This window comes from Humulus lupulus, chromosome 8, assembly GCF_963169125.1.
Source record: "Humulus lupulus chromosome 8, drHumLupu1.1, whole genome shotgun sequence".
Taxonomy (NCBI): domain Eukaryota; kingdom Viridiplantae; phylum Streptophyta; class Magnoliopsida; order Rosales; family Cannabaceae; genus Humulus; species Humulus lupulus.
In genome coordinates, this window is record NC_084800.1 from 131,804,949 (window position 1) to 131,827,225 (window position 22,277).

The following is a 22,277-nucleotide window of genomic DNA, read 5'->3' on the forward strand; positions in this document are numbered from 1 at the left end:
TCATAAAAAACGGAGGCGTCCTTTGCAACTTTTGCTAGCTTCTCTGCCTCCTTCTCAGGTGCCACTACTTCATCCACTGCAGTCCCAGCCTCCCCCACAGTTGATTCCAACTCAGGGAATAACCTGGAATCAACTTCTGGGAGGCTATTGTAGTAGACTACCGCACCGGGACGTGGCTTCAGCATGGAGAATACCACTAACTGCATGGTTGAATAACATGTGTCAGAAAAACTTTAATAAAATAAATCGTTAATTAATTAATTTGTGACATTTAACAAGATAAAATGGAACTTACTCGACGATTGGCGAATATAGGAACCAACAGAGTTGTCGAAATAGTGATATTAGTCTTGGTAGCCCAGCTAAGCATCCTCGGAATCTGGTTCCCACTGTTCTCACCGAACTTACTCCCGAGAGAAGGCATGGCCTCAAAAGCCCAGTAAAGAAGTGCGGGTGCATAGCAATTGAAACTATACTTCGCCTCCTTCTGTTTTTTGCTTGACCCCTCTTTCTTCTTCTCCTCGTAGTGTTTCAATTGCTTCTTCATATCCTTTTGAACTCCTTTGCTAACCTTCTTAAATGACAACTTCCCCCAAGGATACTTGAAAAAGTAATCAATATCCTCAACCATCCTCAGCGAATCTCCCCATATCTTTGTTGTCTTCTCTGGGGCATTCAGTACCCCCTCTATCAAATAGCACAAACCCAACTTAAATGCATCTTCTGGGTTTGTGGAGGCCTTCAATGCATCTTCCAACTGACCAAAACTAACCTTTGATTCACCATTAAAATATTTCTGGATGATCCGATCACTTGAAAGATGCTCTTTCAATTCATCTGGGGACGGTGATTTCCCAAAATTTAGCCCAGTAACTAGGGCAAACTCTGCAATACCAAATCTACACAGAGTGTTGCCCAGGTAGAACTGACCCTCTTCAGGCTTCTTACTTTCTACCTTATGCAACATTAGCTGATGCAGCAGAACCCCAGAAAAACTAAACGGCTTCGCCTTAAAGAACTGTCCCAACGGGCATGCCTGTGCCCTTTCAATAAGACCATGCCTCTTAAACTGCTCTATAAGGGTATCCAAGTAGGCACTACCCCTATAAGTGACACGGCCAGGAAAGTGTTTCTCCAACGGCACAATAAGGTCAGGCATCTGGAAAAAAAAAACAAAAAAAATGTTAAAAATGTTAAAAATGTAAAACAATCTGGTAAGGCAGTTACTATCGAGTCCCATCGAGGCAGAAACTATCGAGTTCTATCGAGTCTTATCGATGCCTATCAAGGTCAGTTCCAAAATCACAAAGAATAATATCATCGGGTTACTATCGAGTCTTATCGAGGCCTATCGAGGTAAGGCAAAAAAAAACCAAAGTCTAGTAATATCGAGTCCTATCGAGGCCTATCGATTCCTATCAAGGTAGGTCCTAAAAAATCCCAGATCCGTGTGTCATCGAGTCCTATCCAGGCCTATCGAGGTGGGTCCTAAAAATCCCAAAGCCGTGTATCATCGAGTCCTATCGAGGTAGGTTCTAAAAATTTCCAAAGCCTTGTATCATCGAGTCCTATCGATTCCTATCGAGGCCTATTGAGGCACAGTCTAATCCAGTCCCTATCCTATACTATCGAGTCCTATCGATTCCTATCGATTTCTATCGAATTTCATGAAAAATATCGAAAAAAACCCAGATTTCTTCATTCCCAGCCCCGATCTATCCTATGAACAAAAATCAACAAAAAAAACCAGGCTTATACACATATTGCAGATTAAAAACGAAATCCCTCACCTTCGCTTTCTTTGAGGTTGTTTCCTAAAAGTTTGGTCGGCTTGCTCGACGTTTTCTCCTTCCCATTCTCCGATCCTCAAGTCCAACCCTTTGGGAGCCCTTGTTCGACAATGAAGGTTGGGTTCTACAGATTCAATCGAGGCCTATCGATTTCAAAGTTTGCTTGGTTCGGGTATTTTGGGAGAGAATACGGAGAGTTTGAGAAAATTATGCCAGAGATATTTTGGGTAGTACCAAAATGAGAGTCTTATAGGGATAGAGTATTTTTCAAATGTAGTGTCATTTATTGCATTAAAACTCAAATTTCCCTATCTAATTAATCAAGTACGAGGTGATATTTTAATTAGCATAAAATTAAATATTCTAATAAATTTTTATTGACGATGACCTATATCTTAATGAACTACTGTACTTGCCGTTGCCGGATTTTCTTTTGAATCATTATATTAATGGGCTTATATATAATCAAGAATTAGAAAAATGTACAAATTTTCTTAATATAATCAAGTTCGATTCTCATTATTATATACGTGACTCAAACTTTGGGCTGTTATGGTCAAAATTTCTGTATGCACAACATAAAACAGTATTAATATAACTTAAATATCATTTAATTTAATAACATTGGTCAACCATAGTGGGAAGAAGTCAAATGGTTCGCTAATGAGCCATGTCACATGTGGAGACAAGTTATACAATCCATGCAATGCAAAACAAATCCAGTGACATACACATGTTCCTAATATTATTTTAATTCTATAACTAATTAATAATGATCAATAATAAAAATATAAATTACGCAATATTACAAATAATATTATATTGGAAATCATAATGTTATATTCTAGTTACATTGTAAATTTGTGATATTATATATGCTATATATATCACTTTCGATATATATATTTATATATATACATATATTCAGAAACTCTTGTCAATGTTTTACTATTGTCATTATTGTTATTACTACATACTACTTTTCATAACCAATTCACCATCAGTTTTGACAAGCTTTATTTATTTTTTTTCTTCTCCTTACATTAAATGATACTTGCTAATTCGATAACTTCATACTAAGAAGGGTGTAGTGCTCTTTATTTAGAATACATTTTTCTCGAAAGACTATGCAATTAAATCAATGGCAGATGTGAATCTGATCATGTCTAGTAATGAAATATGAGGTGTAGGTTACCCTTTTTGTGATTTTAATTTGTTTGTAGCTATTTAGTACACAACCTATAAATAAAATGAAATATATCTAATCTAACACACCAGCTAGAACAACGACTTCAATAAATGGACTCAGAACTAATATAGAGCACTGCATGGACCAGAAGCTGTAGTGTGTATATAGTTGTATACTTTTTTTACTAGTATTTCTCACCGTAATTAAATCCTTATACCAAAAATAAATAAATCCCTTTCCAATGTATTAAGTCAAATTAGAGTGAAAGTGAAATGAAACAGATTATCATTCATCATAACCATTGGATAGTTGGGCTAATTAGCCGTCCTTGTCCTAGCAATATTATAAGGCTTCTGACTTATGAGTCACCCTGGACGTTTTATATTCCTTTTATGTAATAATATTATATAGCCTGTGACTTGAGAACTCTCTTTAAAAGGAAAATAACAGTTTATTACACTCAATGATACTTTGAAAAAAGCAAACCCCTATGTACAAACACACATACACATATACATATATATTCATCTATGAACTCAACTCAAGGCCTTTCTGTATTCCTACTTTGTTTGATTACTCTGGAAACTTAGCTTGAGGAAAGACCAAAACTCTTTGTTTTGTCTGTTTTGATTTTGAGGTGACTTTCTTCTCTTTCTCACATTTTAGTTTACTGTTAATGTTTTTAGTGGTTTCGAGTCATGTTCGAGTATAAGTATGGTATAAAGCTTTCTTTTCAAATTCTGAGTATTAGGCCACTGCAGGGGTTTGGAGGCAGAGATTTGGATCATTTGGACAAAATGAAAAACGCTATTCTTCCATCTGTATCCACACATTATGATTTTGGTAATGACCCTTATGGGAGTCGAGCATTTTTCATTCTTTTTGGAATTTAATTATTACTATGATTAAGTGATTATCTTGTTTGATATGTTTCAGGAAACATTAATTATGATCTCCAGATGTTTAGTGACATTAATCCTCACAACAGTTCTGGGTTTTGCATGGAGCCTATTCTCAACTTAGACAATGACAAACAAAAAAGAGTTGAAGACTATTCCTTACCCTTTCAGCCATCATCCCTTGTTACCTATCAACAAGGTTTAATACATTTTCACTCTCTCTTTCTCCTAATATGTTTTAAACTACTTTTTTCTCAGATTTGCCTAAGTTTCTTATCTTTGTCAACAACCCTTTTCAGAAAACTTATAAATATGTAGAAATTTCTATCTGAACAGTTGACCAACACACTGTTTTTCTATAGCTTTTCCAGATGTTATTGATAATAGCTCCCACCAGCAGTCAATCTTGCTTGGCAAGAAGATTTTGGCTCCACAATTAGAAGTGGTATGTTAACCTCTTCCTTTCCTTAGTTTTTTTTAGCTAGCCAATTAATGACCTCCCTAACCACCCCTTCTTTTTTTCTTTTCCAGAAGGATTTTCTGGCTATTCAAAAGAGAAGGAAACGGCCAACTGAAGATAATGACATGCTCTTTGCCAGAAGTAGCACTTGGGAGTTGCTTGGTGACAAAAGAAAAAAAAGAAACAAAGTGACAAGCAATGACCAAGAAGCATTATTATCAGGAGGAATGCAAGAGCACAAGGTGGGTTAATAATATGATTTATTATCCATATATAGTAATTGGGGAACCCTTTAAATGGAGTTTTGAAAAGAACTCTAATTGTGAAGTTTTTGCTTTTTTTTTTTTTTTTTTGCAATGTTGTATTTACAGTTGCTGATGCCTGCAAAGAGGAGCCAAAAGCTCAGTGACAAAATCACTGCTCTTCAAAAGCTGGTTTCCCCCTATGGCAAGGTTTTATATCGTGTTTCATATTTTTATTGAGTAAAATAATTTGAATCTCATGTTGTTACTTACGAAAAATCATTTTATATATTTATGAGAAAAAAATAAATTAAAATATTGAAACTGATCGAATATTGCAGACTGACACTGCCTCAGTTCTTCAAGAGGCTTCCCTTTATATCAAGCTTATTCAGGAGCAAATTCAGGTACATATTATATGAATACTTGGCGATTAAGTTGGCACTCTATGATGACTACATGTATACACACACCTATACATCTTATATAGTCATTATATTATGAGCCTAGCCTGGTTATATGCTTTGTTTCTGTTTCATGCAGAACCTTTTTAGGATGATGAGTAGCCCATGCGACAATGTTAGAGGCTCTCAATCACAGGTAGAAATTGGGCCAAATACGTTTTACTATAAGTTGACTAGCTTTATATGTATATAAAAAGAACGGTTTCATTTTATATGTTAAGAAAAAGCTCACTTTTTTTTTGTTCTGTTTTCAAATTAGAACTATCAACAGGAAAGTGGGAAAAGATGGCTAGACCTGCGAAGTAGAGGGCTTTGTTTGGCTCCGATCTCATTTACTAAGACAGTGGCGTTGGAAGATCCAATTGATAAATATTCACGCTATTAGTTATTAATTATTAGATTTGAAGAAAAACCATTCGCACACACACACACATCCCATTACTATATTCTACTTTCTTCATTTTTTTTAAGCTACAGAACATATTTTTACATGTACACATTTCTTATGTGATATTCAAAGAGGAAGTTTGAGTGAATCTCCTTTGCTTAATCAGACTCTTATTATTATGATCAGCATCTTGATACAATCAATCTCTACAGTCCATCAAGTGGGATCTGTATAATAACTAGCTATGACCATATATGTATTACATTAGTTATGATTATTGTGTCTAACTTTGACTTCTGAGTTGAACGTGCATAGCTTTAACTGGAGAAATGCTGACACGTTTTGTATATGCATTATAAATATGTATCATAAATATTGTAATCGTGATCTCAATGGGGCCATAATCCGACTAATTAATCTTGGCGCATGAGAGGAACAAAATTGTATAACAAGAAGGAAAATACGTCCATATGCAACAACCAAAATCTTGTACCAATGTAACTAATTAATCCATAACATCCTCTACTGTTGCCAAATTGGTCTAACACCACAACTTTATTTCATGTGAGAGAGTTGAGGCCTTTCTGTAATGTTTTTTTTTAATTGAAGCATTTTCCAAGCAAGAAAGAAAATAATAGTAGGAAAATTGAGTAAAATAATACGACATTATTCTTAATTTGCTTTATTTCATGGTGAGATAAGAAAGTGATATTACATTATTATTTTGTTGGTTGGTTGGTTAGTTGTTTGGTTTTGAGTATATAATATTGCCATAAAAGTTATTCTTATTCTAAAATATGCTCCGGTTGTAAAGCGCAATTGGAGTTTAGGATTGGGCCGAGCCCATTTTGTTACCCAACCCAAAGAGCACCGTACAAATCGGGTAAAGCGCCTTTTGCGTGAAGCGCATGACAACTTCATGTGCGGTGGCATCATTTGTCTCTCGATGAGACACGTGGCGCAACGTGACCAGATCATCACTAAATCAGAGTGTTCGGTCACCGTTGGATTAGCTAAAAAGCAAACGAGACCTCCACAATCCACATTTTTCAAGTCACAGCCCCCTTCTTCTCCCTTCTCTACACACTCATCTATCCATCTTTATCGTCCCCCCCCTCTCTCTCTCTCTCTCTCTGTCCTGAAGCCCTAGATTTTCTCTTCCCGATATTTTCTCGTCCGAAATGGTGAGTACTTTTTACTAATTTTCTTCTCTATTTCTCTACTGTTTCACTTTCGTGTCCTAATTTTATTTTATTTAAAAAAATAGTTTTAGTGCTCGATCTATGAAATTCATCTCTTGATTTGGATGAAATTCGTTTTTTTTATGTAATGGATTGAAAGATTATTCGTTTTCATATCGTTAATCGATGTGGATTTTTTTCAGCTGAAGCGTCTGATTCTCCGATCGTTGCTACTTAATCCGATTAATTGGTCACAACATGTTTTTTTATTAGATGTATTTGCATGTCCATTTGACTACGTGTTTGTGGATCCGCAATTTTATGATATTTTTAAGATAAAATTTGATGATTTAAATTGGTACCCATCACGTTTTGAGTTTTTATGAACTTCGATCCAAATGGGATAAAGTCAGATGTGATTTTTAGTATACCATTTATATGATGCATGAGAAGATTTTGTTTTTGAATCATGTTCCGCGATCATGGATGTTAGGGTAAAAAAGAGAAATGGATCTTGTTTACTTCGATTGTTCTTCAAGTTTTCGCTATTATGGGTTTTTCGTTTGTAGGGTATTTGTTACTTTGCAATAACTTACAAAGTGTCAGAAAGTCTTGTCTTGGAGAAGTTGCTTGCTAGTACCGAAAAATAGAAATGGGTTTTCACTGAGTTTCGACTGTTTGGTACTGATTGTTGGTTTTAATCATTGTCTAGGCAAACGCTGCATCAGGAATGGCTGTCGATGATGACTGCAAGCTCAAGTTTCTAGAGTTAAAGACAAAAAGAACTTATCGTTTCATAGTCTATAAGATTGAGGAAAAGCAAAAGCAGGTTATGGTTGAAAAGCTCGGCGAACCAGCTCAGAGCTATGAGGAATTTTCTGCTCTCCTTCCAGCCGATGAATGCCGATACGCTGTTTATGACTTCGATTTTCTCACTGAAGAGAACGTACCAAAGAGCAGGATATTTTTCATTGCATGGTAGTAATGAAACCTTGGGTGATTTCAATTAGTATATTTTTCATTCTCAGTTTCATATTCCATTTGCATTTGTCAATATGATCGTATATGTCCTTGAAGTCCTTCTAAGATTGTCTTTCTTGTCTATGATTTTTTTAATTATTACGAAGGTCCCCTGATACAGCAAAGGTGAGAAGCAAGATGATTTATGCTAGCTCTAAGGACAGGTTCAAGAGAGAGTTGGATGGAATTCAGATAGAGTTGCAAGCAACTGACCCTACCGAGATGGGTATTGATGTTATTAGAAGCCGCTCTGGAAAAGCCTGAACACTGAACACTATGCAATTGGAGAATCCTCCTTCCTATCTGGTTTTTTTTTTTTTTGTTTCAATGTGAAATGTCTATAGCTTATGAGACATGAATTTGTTTTTACTATTAATATTGGGTTTATGACGTGATTTGTAATGTGGATTTGTTCGTGCCTCATTTGGGTTTGATATACAAACTAATATCATGTGGTGGCTTATTGGGAACTTTCTTATAGCCAGTTTGCATATACGGTAGCTTTTGCTGTAGTTTGCTACCTGTAAGAAGAGGTTGAAATTTAACTTTCCTGCCTCATCAGAAATTTATTTCATTTTTGGTTTTGCGTGGAAATTGAATGAGATCACCTTTATGCTTGATCAACAAAATCTATGGATTGTAGTTTTGTATTCCTATCAGACATGTCTTCACTTATTATTCTTTGCTTCTAAAGGAATTTTTCGTTGCCCACTAATAAAAATGAAGAATTTTTCTACCTTAATGATATGCTAGTTGGGAGTAGAATATTGTTGAAGCTACTAAAACCAGGTTTCTAAACAGAAATATTTGACCGGCAGCCACTATTGTCTTTTTTTAGTCATTTATTGCTGTCTTCTTACCCCCACGTACGCATTAACCGTGTCTGTGCACTATTTGGCACAAATAATGTCACTTTATTGACCTGTGGCAGAGAGATTTGAACTTTAAATAAGAAATGGAAGTATTAGTCAATTTTGTATTTGCTAGTGGCAATGATTTGTCCAATAGGGCTACGCCGAAAGACAATAATGGATTTGCTTGCTCCCTGTTTCTTTTATAATTCCATAATCAAGAACGCATGTGACCTGTTTTTTATGTGCAAATGTATACCGGTTTAAAGCTATCAGTGATAAAAGGAAGGTAAATCATACGTCTTGTTGATCCGTTGTGTTATTGCTTCTCTAGTCATTAGCCGTGAGATGATTGAGCTCACCTTTTAACATGCCCAGAAAATGACTGGTGTGCAAGTCAGACATATATCCATGAGACAATAGTTAAAGTCAAAACTATCTGCTTTTGTAAGCAGATTTTAGTTCGAGATAAACAACTATATTTGTAAATGAATTACTGTAGAAGTTCCTATTTAACTAAGCAAGACAAAGGCAGCACTTCACAAATGAAATAAATATAGATTAAAGATAACCATCCTCCACGACCGAAAGCTTTTTCTCAGGTTGCAATTTTCCTGCCAAGTGAAGAGAAAGCTTCTCTCTAAGAATCAAGGCAGACTTATCAGCGGATTCGCACGTTAGTTGTCGATAGCCTGAATCATGATGGTGAGACAATGGCATGTCATCTTCCATGTCATCTTCCATATCAATAACAATGTTGTGGAGTATGCAGCAAACAAGAATGATTCTCGGCAATCTATGCTTATCAGGCTTCCACATAACTCCATGAATTATCTTCCAGGTCTCCTTCAACCTTGCTAATGCCCTCTGTGCCACCATTCGTGTGGCCGAAAGCCGTTTGTTAAACTCGGACTGAAAATCTGGTAGGCCTCGTCTACGGTATGGAGTAAGCAGCCATGGCAAAAGAGGGAACGCTGCATCTCCTACTATATATTCTCTTATCTCGGTTCCATCTTGAAGGATAAGCTTCTTCCCATTCAATCTTACCTCTTCTTCAGACATTTTGAAAAACCCTGAGCTTTCGAGGACTACGGCATCACTAAAACTTCCAGGCCATCCGGCAATTATGTCACGAAATCTCATTTCAGGGTCAACAATTGCCTGCAAGATCATGCTGCAATTTTTCTCACAGTCAAGCCACACATCATTATATGGGTCAGTAGTTGGCAGAGTCATCATGATGTGTGTGGTGTCAATTGCACCACAACAATTTGGAAGACCACGGATTTTCTCAAACTTGGCTTTAATCTTTTCCATCTCTGCTTCAGTCGAGGGCCAACAAAGATGGTGGAGCCCTCTTTCTTCCATTGCTTCTACAAATCGCCAAGTCAACTGAGCAACGGTAGACTGGTTCATTCCAAATGACTCGCCCACACTAGATAACGATTCACCAGAGCTCAGCCTTCTAAGAGCAACAGCTACTTGATCATTTAAAGACAGATGCTTGCCATTCATATCACTAAAGTTTGATGCCTTAGCCATCATATCTTCCTTTACAAGTGAGCAAATATAGTTGAATGTCTTCCTTGAAATCTTGAAAACAGATTCAAATGTCATTGAATTGTTTAATTGAGATAATGGCCCTGGAAAGCAGAACATACAAAACTATTATTCATTAATCATATCTATAGAATATTTATCTCAATTGACAGAAAAAGGCAAACCTATGCTACATAAGAATATAAATCTTTGTAGAAAGGGAGTGCAAATTGAGTCTAAACTTTGAGCAGACAAGCCACCAGATCAATATAGTTTTAACTTGTAACACATACGAGAATAGAACTATGAACCAGAGTCGATACAAATTCTGTTTCTCATTTCAACTATTTATTATTGTCAATTAGCAATCACCTCTTCGACCAAACAACTAGTACAGTGGTGACCAACATTCAATAACAAATTTTTTAGGTCTATTCTTTAAGGTTAAACATTTGAATTGGTCAGTTTACAACGAAATCAGATGTAGCTTTTCAGTTTCATAATATAGATTTTAGTAGACCTCAAAATTACAGTGCATTGATCAGTTTCTATCTAAAGGTTTGTAAACAATTCAGTGTAGAGTGAACATGTTCATAGACTCAGGAAGTACAAGGACAACAGTTTTTCATAAAAGAATGCTCCCTAAACTGGGATACGACGAAAAATAATACAATAAATCCCAAATAGTTTCACTAACATATAATTATGTTCAAAAGCAACATAATGTTTTTTTGAACTAATATGGATTGCCTAGCAATAATGCCAGAACCCCATTAGAAAATCAGTATAAACACAATGAAAAGGCAGTAATGAGTCCCAACATATTGAGCAGTATGTGTAGTAACAATTATATTAAATACAATTCAACTGAATTTGAAGTCTCTATATATAAACTCCTGAAACATTAATTGTAGTGATTCTCACTACAATATACCAGAGTAGTTATGAATTGCAATGTAGTGTAAGCAAAAAAATCAACACAGAGATACATTTTTTAATCTTTGGTTGGCTATACTTTATGCAGTCAGTAACCCCGGTCTCCAAGTTTGCCTAATATATATAATTAAACAAAAGAAGAAGAAAATAATGGACACCAGAGCAAAATCAACAATGAATTTTAATAAAAGCTCCACAGTTCACATCAACCTGAGAAATGGGTATAAAGGGATGAAATAATTTTACAAGCTATGCATATTGTCAACATGTTTTGATGAAATTATATATGTGGAAACCAATCTGATAGTCAAAAACTGGACAGACCCGGTTTGTCAAATTTCTCTGAATAGTGAATATAAGAATAACCCGAGTCTGCAACCACTTCAATCCCTCACTTCTGTAGCAATATCAAGGTATCCCATTGACTAATGCTAATAAAGACAATTCATAAAATCGAACTAGTTATACCAATAAATGACACATCCCAGAACTCGTTTTTTTTTTCTTCCTTATTTCCCTAAATCACCATCTTTGGAAGGCAGCATGAAAATTATAACTACATTAACCCAGGTCTTAAAATTTCACCAAATACGAAGAAATCCCCACCAACCCCCTTGTAAACAGCGAAACCAGACTTGGCCACTTATGAACTAAGACCAATCTATGTAATAAAAACATATGAATATACCATGTTAATCAACAAACATCAACCGAATAGAACGTATTAATACCAAAGCTTTATTAAAAAAAACTATTTACCTGTAATAATCCTCTGAGAAAAGTCGTCCCACCAATCCCGGGGATTCATTTGGGAACCCAGGGACGCAACCAAGACATTCTGGTCAGCCTTCTTCTCAAGGTTCTTCTTCCTCTTTAACCCTCTAATGGGTCCCATTACAAAACTCAAAAGGGAAACTCAGACGAGTCAAGGCAGGTGAAACAAAATAAAAATGACCCAACAGCGTCAACCAAGAAAAATTTAAAGAAAGCCAAATGAAACACTAGAAAACCCTTTAATCATAAGCCTCAGATTCACAGCCAAGCCAATGAAGGAGAATATGATGTTAACAAAATAAATAAATATGATGGGAAAGAAGAATATGACCCTCTTTTTCTTCTTCTTTTTTTTGATAGGAATATCTTCAAAGCATGCAATAATAAAAGTTCGAGACTATATTGTGCTAAGCAATAAGTCGAATCAAAAAGAGGAAGATGAATGAATGAGGAGTATGTGTGTGAGAGGAGCCCAAATACAAAATCAAAAGTGAGTGAAATTGAAAAGGATCAATGGTGTGAGTAGTATTAATTTTTGATAACTAATTGACAACATGAGAAATAATAGAATACGAAAGACTAATATCATGAAAGTAGTGCATAGTATATACATCCATCTATGTATAAATATAAATATAATTGCAATTACATTTTTTCAATGATATACAACACCTCCCACAAGATTTCAAAAAATTCATAATAAATTTTAAAAAAAATAGTATTACAACTTATCTATGTATAGAAAATATTAAAAATAGTTATAAATATTTATATAAATATATATACATATATATTAATTACTACTGAAATGGTACTCAAATATAAATATAAATATATTTATATATACTCACAACATGATGTGTATACACAAAATATGCACCAAAATATGCATAGTAAAGTAGCAATAATCTCATCTATAATAAATATATTAAGTTGAATAATTTACTTTCACACTATGTATAATATTTTGATGCATAGTGTGTACACATATCATAATATTTTACTTTATCAATGTATTTTTTTTTCTTATTTGTTTGTGAAATTATAAGTGTATTGGCTGGTCCTATATCTATAAAGAAAAATTATTAGGCCGTGATTATTTTATCAATAATACTAAACTTTCGCTAGTAATTACACTTAAATATTAATTTAAATATTTCTATGGCAATAATACTAAATTTTTATATTTGATTGCTTCTATTGGTACTAATAGTTAAGTGATGACATGACTGTTGAAAGAGACATGTGTCATCCTCATGTTGCTGCATGTATTAAAATTGAATTGATATTTAAATACAATTACTAGCAAAGGTTTCTTCTTATTACTGCAAATTTCTCTTTACTAATTTATAAAATCACTTTTCTTTCATAGAATTAGAAAAAATGAAAATCTTAAAAGAAAAAAGAAAAAAAATGAAGAATAAATTTGTTAAAAGAAACCTCATTAATAATAAAATAAAACCCTTAAAAATAAATTCATTTTGAAAAATCTTAGTTAAAATAATTTTTTTATAAATTGAAAACATTAAACCTCGTATCTTTGTATAACATAGCACAAAATGTAGTTATTAATTCTTGTTTATTAAAAGAAAACAAAATACTTTTTCTAGCTAAGCTTCATAACACCACTTAAGACCTAGGGTGTGTTCAAACTCTGATGTACTAAAACATTTTTTTCTTCTTCCCACATTTGAATTCTTGAAGTTTCCATTAGATTGATGAGAAGGAGGTGCCTTGATTTTTACTCTATCAATGCTCATCTTCTTAGTCTTTGCTTTTTATTGGCCCGGAGTCTTTGATTTTTGTGGAGCCACAAGTGATCAATTGCATCAGAACCGTTGAGGCCTTTGTCTTCCCACATTCACAACCATTCTCAACTGTCTGATCCTTCCTAGACCCTTCAAACTCCTTTGGGGAGCTCTCCAACTCACCATTCCTTTCAGGCCCAGAAACCTCACTAAGTCTTGATTTTCTTGGCCTGACCTTCTCATCAGTTTGAGTAGAGACGTTGGTACCTTTTGAAGCAAGTTCTTTGGTGATTTTAGGCTTGTAGACTTGGTATTCTCCAAGGCCATCAAATGAGCTCCATGACTGATTTTTTCTTCTGATGATAATGGCTGGATCAACATTGGAATGTTCCTCAACAGGACTGCCTGTTTCCCGGGAAATTAATGAGGATGAAGACGATGATGAGTTTGATGAGACTGTGCTTTCGAAAGACCTGAAGCTCAAAGAAGATTCAAGCAGTTGTGATCCTTTTATAACGTACTCATGGCCTTGGCATGGATATATGAAATCATTATCGGATAAGTCCTGCCATACAAACCCGTTCTTGTAGCTCCTGAAAATGACAAAAACTTGTAATGGAGCCGGGGATTTGAACACCTTGGCTTGGTTTTCTACCTCTTATTCTTAATATATTTTTTTCAGGAAGATAACACAGGTTGAAGGAGGGAACCCATTGAAATGATAACAATGATTGCTAATAAACTAAACTTTACCTCTTGGAAGACCAGGAATACATGGTGGCTATGCCTTGACCTCTAAGAGAACTCAACTTACTTATCACATCTACAAAGAAATCAATATTACAAGTTATGCACAAAAATGAGGTAAGAAGTTATATTTCTTGTATTTTTTTTACCTTTGAGATAGAGTCCTTGGGGCGAAGAGAGACGGACCACCATGAAATGAGGATGGTCAAGCTGGTTATTCCTTGAAAGATAGTAAACCACTGGAACTTTTTTATCTGTTTTCACTGACTTTGTTTCTGTCCAAGCTTTACTTCTTTGGTTACTGCTACTTTTATTCTCTTTCATATCTTGCCATTTTTGTGTCATGGAAATGTCAGCCTGTTTTAGTAAGCTAACCGCCATTGTTCGAAGACAAAGTGAAAATGTACTGATGATGTGGGGAGTTTATTGAAAGAGAGTATTAATAAACAGAGGTTTACTGAGAGAAGTTTAGCTTAGTAATGACTAAATTCAGTATTAAGGAACAGCTGATAGGAAAAGAAGGAAGTTTGTAATTTATAGAGGAACAAAGCTTGGAAATGATAGAAACTAAGAAAGGCCTTAGCTTGGAAGTACTACATTTGTTTCATCATGTTATCCTATATGATTGGTCTTAATAAAATCAATACCATTTTTTATTGTAGTTAGTGTAATTGTAGGGACCAAACTCAAACGTCTCTCTAATTATATTGACTAAGACCTATGTTAAAGTTCACGGATCCAAGTCAGAAGGACAGAGGTTCCTTTTTCGATATAAACCAAGTCAAAAGGAATCCGGTGAAACTGTGAAACTCAAATCAGGGTAGGGTAGATGGCACAGTTTGACAAATTCACACTTGTAAACAGAAAAATGTGGGAATTTCTAGTAGACAATCTACAAAGCTCCAAGCAGAATAAGGAAAGAGAATGAGCAATAATTATACAATGCCTCCCCTAGTCCGGCCATTACATGCCATGACACTTATGGCACTGCCTGCTTTGCCTCTATTTGTGTCCATATTCCTTGTTACAATTTCTTTTCCTATTATAATTATTATTTTGGATTGCTCAATAATAGAAAAAAGAAACTGCCAACTGGTATCTTATCTTTCCACTTACACCAGTGTTAATATTGACTTTTGTTTTAGCAATAATTTCAGACAGAAGAATTTTATGCCCAAAAAAATAGTTTTATTTGTACCATAACATTTGCTAAATAATTATATTTATAACACTCTCCACTTGCAACAACTTAACTTTGAGTTTTTTTTTTATTCCATGATAAAGTCGTACCAAATAAAAAATTCATGTCAACTCTTTTGCCGGCTAATTTTAGCAGAAGGGTTCTAAACCCTTGTGGAAGGCAGAGACTGGGCTATGAGGATATTGCAAAAAGAATGAAACAGATGAAATGAAGATGCACCAATGCGAGACATGATTTGGATGGCTGTCTCAATTATTGCCCTTTCTTGATTTGATGATTATATGCAGGGTTCCTTCCTCTTATCATCATATGAGAATCAGTTTTTGTATACCATTATTAACAGTATGAAGTAATTGTGCATAATTATAAGTCGGAGATAACAGTTTTTTCTTCTTCAACAAGATATAACTTTCATAAAGAGGGGGGAAAATGTGCTGACTTACAGAGCTACAAAATTTTTTCTCCAAGTCAAATAAAAACTAAGCCACGATACTGACTTCGAAAACAATGTTACATGTCTACATGAAAAGAGTTCCACCTACATATGTTTAACAAGAAAACATAGAAAGATGGCATACAGGTTTAATCTGTGGTGGCTTTCGTTGAATCGGCTGCTTGCTTCTTTGGACAGTCGGAAGAAATATGGCCCTTCTCACCACATTCATAACATGTCCTTCTCTTCATCTTACCCGTACTAACAGTGGGCACTCCAGTATTTGATTCTGTAGTTTCTGTGGTTTTCAGAACAGTTCTTGAACCAGTAGTTTCTGCAGCTATCGAAACAGTTCTTGAATTAGTAGTCTCTGTAGTTGTAGGAACAGGTCTTGAGTACTCCGTCCCTGCTGCTTTCTTCAAGGGGACTGCACAACTTATTTTCACAGGTCTTCCACAAACATGCTTCTGATCCAACTTCAATGCCAATGCCAAAGAAAGATTGTCAACGAAATCCACATGAGCATAACCTCGGAATTCACCTGTTTCCTTGTCCACACCAAATCGTACAGATGATATTTTGCAGTCTGAGAAAAAATTCCTTAGTTTGTCCTCAGTGATGTCCCATGACAAATTACCAACATAGATTCTATTGTAACCCTCTACAAATTGTGGAGGAAAATTGGATGATTTGTTGGTTCGATTTGTTTTGTATGGCTGGATAGTCAAAAAGAGTCCACCCCTGAGATGTATCAAGAAGTAAAATATACTTGACGTGAGAATTGGGCAAGAATAATAAATTAACTGACTTAAGAAGAAGAATTTATTTACTCACATGTCAGCTCCATCAAGAGCCAAGGCACGTTTAGATGCAGCTTCAGTCTGTACAAATTCAATGAAAAAAGAAATCTGTCAGGAAAGGATCATAATTTCTAAATTTCTAAGTACCAAAGTTTCAGAAACTCCAAATTGCGACTGCCAAATTTTATTTTTAGTTTTATAAACAAAGAATTCACAACCAATCATTAAAAATGCTATAGCAAATAATCTATATTAGTACAGCCATAAATAGACTAGTGGATTTTAAGTGAGACTAGACAATAGTAAGACAGATCCATTTCCAACTTAGCATAATTTTAATGCAAAATTACTTTATATAGTAATTTACCTTAAAGCTGATAATGGCGATTCCTCTAAATTTTCCGCTCTCTGGAAATGTCATACAATCGATTTCGGTTATTGTGCCACAGCCTTCAAAATAACTTCGAATGTCATCCTCAGTTGAGTAGTAAGGAATTCCTCCAACATAAACCTTTGTAGTAACATTTCCATTTGTTTGACTAAACAAATGAGGAAACATGAATAATTACTAGTGTAAATCACACAGCTTAGGTGCTAAGCAAAAACAGGAACAGTGAAACTATTGAGCAAACAAACCAGAGCACTTGAATATCAAACAACATTAATGCTAATTCCCACTGTCCCACAAAATAACAAACATGTTATTCATGAACATACAGTATCAAATCATAAAATTTGTCCCTTTGAACCAATTCCAAGTTTAAGGGCACACAAATATGTAGAGTGAAAGAGTCAAATACTTCAAAACTTTCAAATCCTTCTTATAATTCAGTTTTCCTTTGAACAAATTCAAGAGTCATTCCACAATCCAATTTTATGTTAAAACAGGATAAACAAACAATGATGAGCTCTAGGCAGAAATGTTCATGTTAACAAAATTCAAGGCAATAAAGAAACTTCCAAAAGGAACAAAACCATATCAGAACTTTAAATTAAAATCCAACGCAATGAAACCAAATGTGAAGTAAATTGAGAGGAAAATAACTAAACTAAATATGGGCACTTGGGTATAGTTTAAAGTACCTATCATTCATCATATTCGTCTCCATGACCATTTTCACGTTCTCGGTCTCTTTCTCTTCCTCTTCCTTGGCATTGGCATTGGCCTTGTTCTTATTCTTCTTTTTATTCTTTTTCTTCTTCTTGTTATTGCTTTTCTTCTCATTCGATTTATCAACCCCATTTTCCTCTGACCCCAAAATTCCATCTTTCTCATCTGCATTTATTTCTCTCTTCCTTTTCTTCTTCTTATCACCCAAACCCTCTGACCCACTTTCCTTAATTTCTTCTTCTCCTCCTCCTCCTCCTCCTCTCTTATTTTCTTCAGAACCATCGCAGTTTACCGCCATGGGACCTAGTAAAGAGAGGGTTTTTCTGCGTTTTTCGCGTTTGGACAATCTCGTTCTTTGAGTAGCCGAGTCCAAAAGAACTTTTAGAGGCTGAGGCTGAGGCTGCAAATGATTACCCCGGTTTGGGTTTGCGGAGCCATCGTTGTTGGAATCGGGTTTCGCTAACGATGCTGCTAAAGACTCCGCTAGCTCAGCTCTGAGCTGTTGCTTCAGCTTTTTGTTCGATAAAACCATGTTGCCCACCCACTGTGCTGTAATGGCTTTCCTTCAAGACTCACTCTCGCAAACAAAGAAATCGGTGACCTGAGGTTTTGCTAATTCTAGAGAAAAGGGGTTTTAGCAGCGCACCACTCAATTCAAAGCAATACGACATGTCGTGTTGAAATGTATACCAATGTCGTTTTAATTAATTTCAGATGAGTTAATGGAAATTATTCCACATCGACCAGACCCCCCTACCCCTAGTGGGACGGAAGTTGCCCGCTCAATGTGAATAGGATTTGCGAGAATAGGGATTAGGCTGGACAATGATAGGGATGAAAATAACTAGGGTATGTCCATTCTACAACTTTACTTTATAATTTTTTGCAGCCATGATAAGTGTATTATCTTAATAGATATAGAGTATCATAGGTAATTCTACCCTAAATAAGATTTAAAATTAAAAAAAAATCAATATAATATACTTATCAAACTAAATAAAATCTAACTATAATAAATACTTGTTGACATGGTTTTTCGCCAACAGTGAATTATATGAATAACTAGGATGGATTAATGCTTAATGGTAAACCGTACTAAGAAAGTGATAATACTCAAGGATGTAAGAAATTAGCTGCAAAGAAAATGATCACTCCTTTTTACGTGGTTCGGAGGTTAAAATCCCTTAGTCCACGAGTCAATATTATTATTGTAATCTTCTCTCTATTTTTACAGAGTATTTGCATTACAAAAAGAATCCAACCCCTTGCACTACCCAGGATCTTGGTATTTATAGGAGAATGATCTCTGGGTAGGTATTGGGATCATCCCATGATCTCTTTATCCTTCCATCATCTCTGTGACATTGATGATTAATATCTAAAATTTACATTGAAGTGTGGTCTAATCAACACATAAAAAAGGTAATGGGCCGCATGGCCTAAATCAGGCGTGTGGTGTCTGATCACGCACGTTTATATTGCGTACCCAAGAATTCAGGAATAAAACAGACACGTGATGTCTGTTTTATGCACGTTTATATTTTGTGGTCAACTTTATAAAGACCCTGAGGTACGTCAGACCTTTGGCGTACCACGAGCTTAACGTAATGTTAGCTCGCGCCTTTTGATGCCATATTACACAATGGTTCCAGGTGGTAAGTTGCTAAATGACTCATCAGCTCGAGCTATTTGTCTAAGGGGTCGTACCAAATTTCCTCGGATGAAAGGTGGACACGTGGAACGTTGATTATGGCTTTTAGCTAGGTCGCTGTACCCGAGCTACCTCAACAAGGTACGTGTTGATTTTCAGGGCGTACATTTGCCCCCAAGTCCCTGCTCGTGTTCTATGACGTCACTTCTGACATTCACGGTAGGGACTTTTAAACTTCATTTTCGATTATCCAGACCCTGCCCACCATTTAGGTACTGGACACGTGGGACGTCGCGATTGGCGTCTGTTTGGGTTTCGAGGATTGTATTAAATGGCCTGGTCACCTTTTTGCCGCCGTTTCATCTTTTGAATTATGACCCTCGTGTCTCGCATTAATTTGATCGAACGGTCCTCGTTTCCTCATGCCTTTTATGTATAAATAGGGTTGGCAATTTTCAGCACTCATCACCTTTCATTCGAAATTTTTCTTTATTTTCTCTCTTCCGAGTTTCAAAAGCTCTTCTTCTTCTGATTAAAATCCTAGAAATCTCCATACTCTCGCCACAACAACCCTTCAGAAGTCCAGTCTCAAGGATTTCTTCAGGACTCCTACTTTTACGCTGCTTGCAATTTTTGTTTGGAAAACATATTGTAAGTTTTCTATTTTTCATGTGTTTCGACTTCCTTCCTTTTTCTTTGACATGCAAATCTACATTTCATAGTCATAAACAGTAGGTTGTTCCTAAATAACTTTGGTGCATAGGTTTCGATTTTAGGCGTATTGAGTAGATACTAAAACATGTTTAGGATTGTGACGTTCATAACTAGGTAATTTCTGGGTAAATTTAGGAAATACCCACTCGGGATATGGAAGATGAGAGGTTTTTAGGGTATAAAACCGGGTAGCTTAGGGGTCACGCTTCCTAGGTGGTTTTTCTCTCAAAACCTCTCCCCCAAGGCAAGTAATAGCCTGACCCTCATGACACAAGGATCCCTGAATATCAGGGATCTGTTGGAAACTTAGGCGCGCGTCCACGGCAGCGTGTGGCGTCACACCGCGAGCTGAGATTACCTCAGCTCGTGTATGAAAAACCCTTGTTCTTCCCGCGCTGTTTGTCCTTTCATAACTTTTAAGTCGCCTACTAAGTATTTCATCGTTCTTGTTCGCTAGGCGATTAGATGGCGCCCAAAAGGAGTGTGTCTAAGAAAAGCGTGGCCGGCTCATCGTCCCAGCAATCTAGCAGGGGGAAGGAGGTCGCGGTAGAGTCCCCTATTCCCCAGTTCAGTCCCATGGTGGAGAAGGAGATCGAGGTGGGACCTGATGCTTACTTTGAGGCGAAGAGGATAGTATCGAAGATCACGACCCAAGGGAGGGTCAACAAGATAATGCTGTCCCATAACATCGAGATTGGGACTGGCATTCTTATTTCCCGACCTCCCTTCAAGGGGGAGAGGTATCTTTTCCTGAAGTAGATGTGGGAGGTCCCCACCCCCGCAAATATCCTCTACTTCTTTTGTCTCAAGGCTAGCCCGGATCAAATGGGACGAGGCGATGGGTTCTACTACCTGACCCGCTTCCTGAATTCTCCTGCAGTCATCGAACTGCCCAACCATCCCAAGGACTTCAAAGATCAATTCTTTATGTCGAATGGGTTTCGCAACTGCGAGTACCATTACTTCAACCGTCCTCGTAAGCTTCCTTTCTATTCTCAGCTCGTGAAATTATTATTACTTTTTTTCTTTTTCTGTCTTTTCGCGTGTAGACTAACTAAAGCATCATCATGCAGCCATTTTTGCGAGGACGATCAAATCCGTGACCCTTGGGGGTCAATATGATACTCTGGTGGGGCTTTTCGCCCAATGAGAAGGACTATCGCCAGGTCGTGTCTGACACGATGTTGGCGTGTAAGTTAATCTCCATAGGCCAAACTCTGGCCTTGAGGAGGACGCGGGCCAATTATCCAGTAGCCCGCGAGCTAGCGCCTATTCATGAGGGAGACGCTGCGGTTGACGATGGCGACAAGCAGGAAGAGGAGGCTGAGGTGCCGCTCGTACGGAAGAGGCGAGCTCTTGAGGCTGCTCGGGACCCCGATTTGGACCGAGCTCAATCGGGGGCAGCAGCCGGTCCCTCTGGCCAAGGTAACCCATACCTTTTTAGGGACCTAGACAGGGCTGCCGCAGACCTTAGGCTAGCTAGGTTCAACCCAAACTAGCTTGTACACTGCCACTAAAACGACCCAGACCGTAACATAACCTTGCTCCAATGCGTAGACCAATTAGTATTGCGTCACGAAATGGGCTGTCCTAGGGGTACCGTAGTAGTAGACAACACCTTGTCTTTTAGGTCAGCCTTTTTTTAAGAGTATGGGACCAACCTTAGGTCGTGGCCCTCCCTTTTCGAGGGTATAGTTGCTCCAGGACTCAGACAATACATAGAGGAGTCCAGTCCTGAGGCAGATCCTGACCCAGAACCCCCTTTGATTCACGAAGTAGTAGACTTAGACTCCCCCCCCCCCCCCCCCCCCTATAGAAGTTTTGAGGCCAGAGGTCGTGGCAATAGACTCCTCCTCTAGCTCGGAGGGTAGGACTTTTTCAATACACCTTTAGATTTCCTTTGTGATATAATAACTTTACATGTGTAATAACATCCTTTTCCTCTTGTTTCAGGTGAGGAGATGGCACAGCCCGGGGACAATGACCTGCGCTCCATCTTCCAGGAGGGGAATTCCTCCTCCGGGCCACTTGTAAAGAGGCCTCGATTTCCCTAGAAGACTCCTCCTGCCGCTGGGACAACCTCTAAGTCCCCTGCCAAGAGGAGAGGTCAGACTCCTGCAGCTATGGAGAAGATGCTGC

The 22,277-nt window shown here is 36.8% G+C and overlaps 5 protein-coding genes across 5 annotated transcripts; 2 read left to right on the forward strand and 3 right to left on the reverse strand.

The window, feature by feature from the left end:
- Positions 1-3,507: 3,507 nt before the first annotated feature.
- On the forward strand, positions 3,508-5,594 carry LOC133798460 (transcription factor bHLH110-like). Its single transcript, XM_062236740.1, has 9 exons — positions 3,508-3,616; positions 3,741-3,822; positions 3,916-4,077; positions 4,241-4,323; positions 4,410-4,580; positions 4,710-4,790; positions 4,922-4,987; positions 5,124-5,180; positions 5,304-5,594. The coding sequence occupies exons 2-9, from the start codon at positions 3,777-3,779 to the stop codon at positions 5,427-5,429; spliced, it is 792 nt and encodes a 263-aa protein (XP_062092724.1). The 5' UTR covers positions 3,508-3,616; positions 3,741-3,776; the 3' UTR covers positions 5,430-5,594.
- Positions 5,595-6,458: 864 nt separating this feature from the next.
- Positions 6,459-8,227, forward strand: LOC133798461 (actin-depolymerizing factor 2-like). Its single transcript, XM_062236741.1, has 3 exons — positions 6,459-6,616; positions 7,326-7,591; positions 7,741-8,227. Exons 1-3 carry the CDS (start codon positions 6,614-6,616, stop codon positions 7,895-7,897), a joined length of 426 nt encoding a protein of 141 aa, XP_062092725.1. The 5' UTR covers positions 6,459-6,613; the 3' UTR covers positions 7,898-8,227.
- LOC133798459 (protein ALP1-like) lies at positions 7,869-12,315 on the reverse strand. Its single transcript, XM_062236739.1, has 2 exons — positions 11,719-12,315; positions 7,869-10,127 (listed from the first exon to the last, which is right to left on the reverse strand). Exons 1-2 carry the CDS (start codon positions 11,852-11,854, stop codon positions 9,046-9,048), a joined length of 1,218 nt encoding a protein of 405 aa, XP_062092723.1. The 5' UTR covers positions 11,855-12,315; the 3' UTR covers positions 7,869-9,045.
- Positions 12,316-13,265: 950 nt separating this feature from the next.
- LOC133798462 (protein SOSEKI 5-like) lies at positions 13,266-14,801 on the reverse strand. Its single transcript, XM_062236742.1, has 3 exons — positions 14,378-14,801; positions 14,235-14,304; positions 13,266-14,074 (listed from the first exon to the last, which is right to left on the reverse strand). Exons 1-3 carry the CDS (start codon positions 14,607-14,609, stop codon positions 13,498-13,500), a joined length of 879 nt encoding a protein of 292 aa, XP_062092726.1. The 5' UTR covers positions 14,610-14,801; the 3' UTR covers positions 13,266-13,497.
- Positions 14,802-15,786: 985 nt separating this feature from the next.
- On the reverse strand, positions 15,787-18,431 carry LOC133798463 (phragmoplastin interacting protein 1). Its single transcript, XM_062236743.1, has 4 exons — positions 17,746-18,431; positions 17,030-17,201; positions 16,697-16,743; positions 15,787-16,603 (listed from the first exon to the last, which is right to left on the reverse strand). Exons 1-4 carry the CDS (start codon positions 18,303-18,305, stop codon positions 16,012-16,014), a joined length of 1,371 nt encoding a protein of 456 aa, XP_062092727.1. The 5' UTR covers positions 18,306-18,431; the 3' UTR covers positions 15,787-16,011.
- Positions 18,432-22,277: the final 3,846 nt, after the last annotated feature.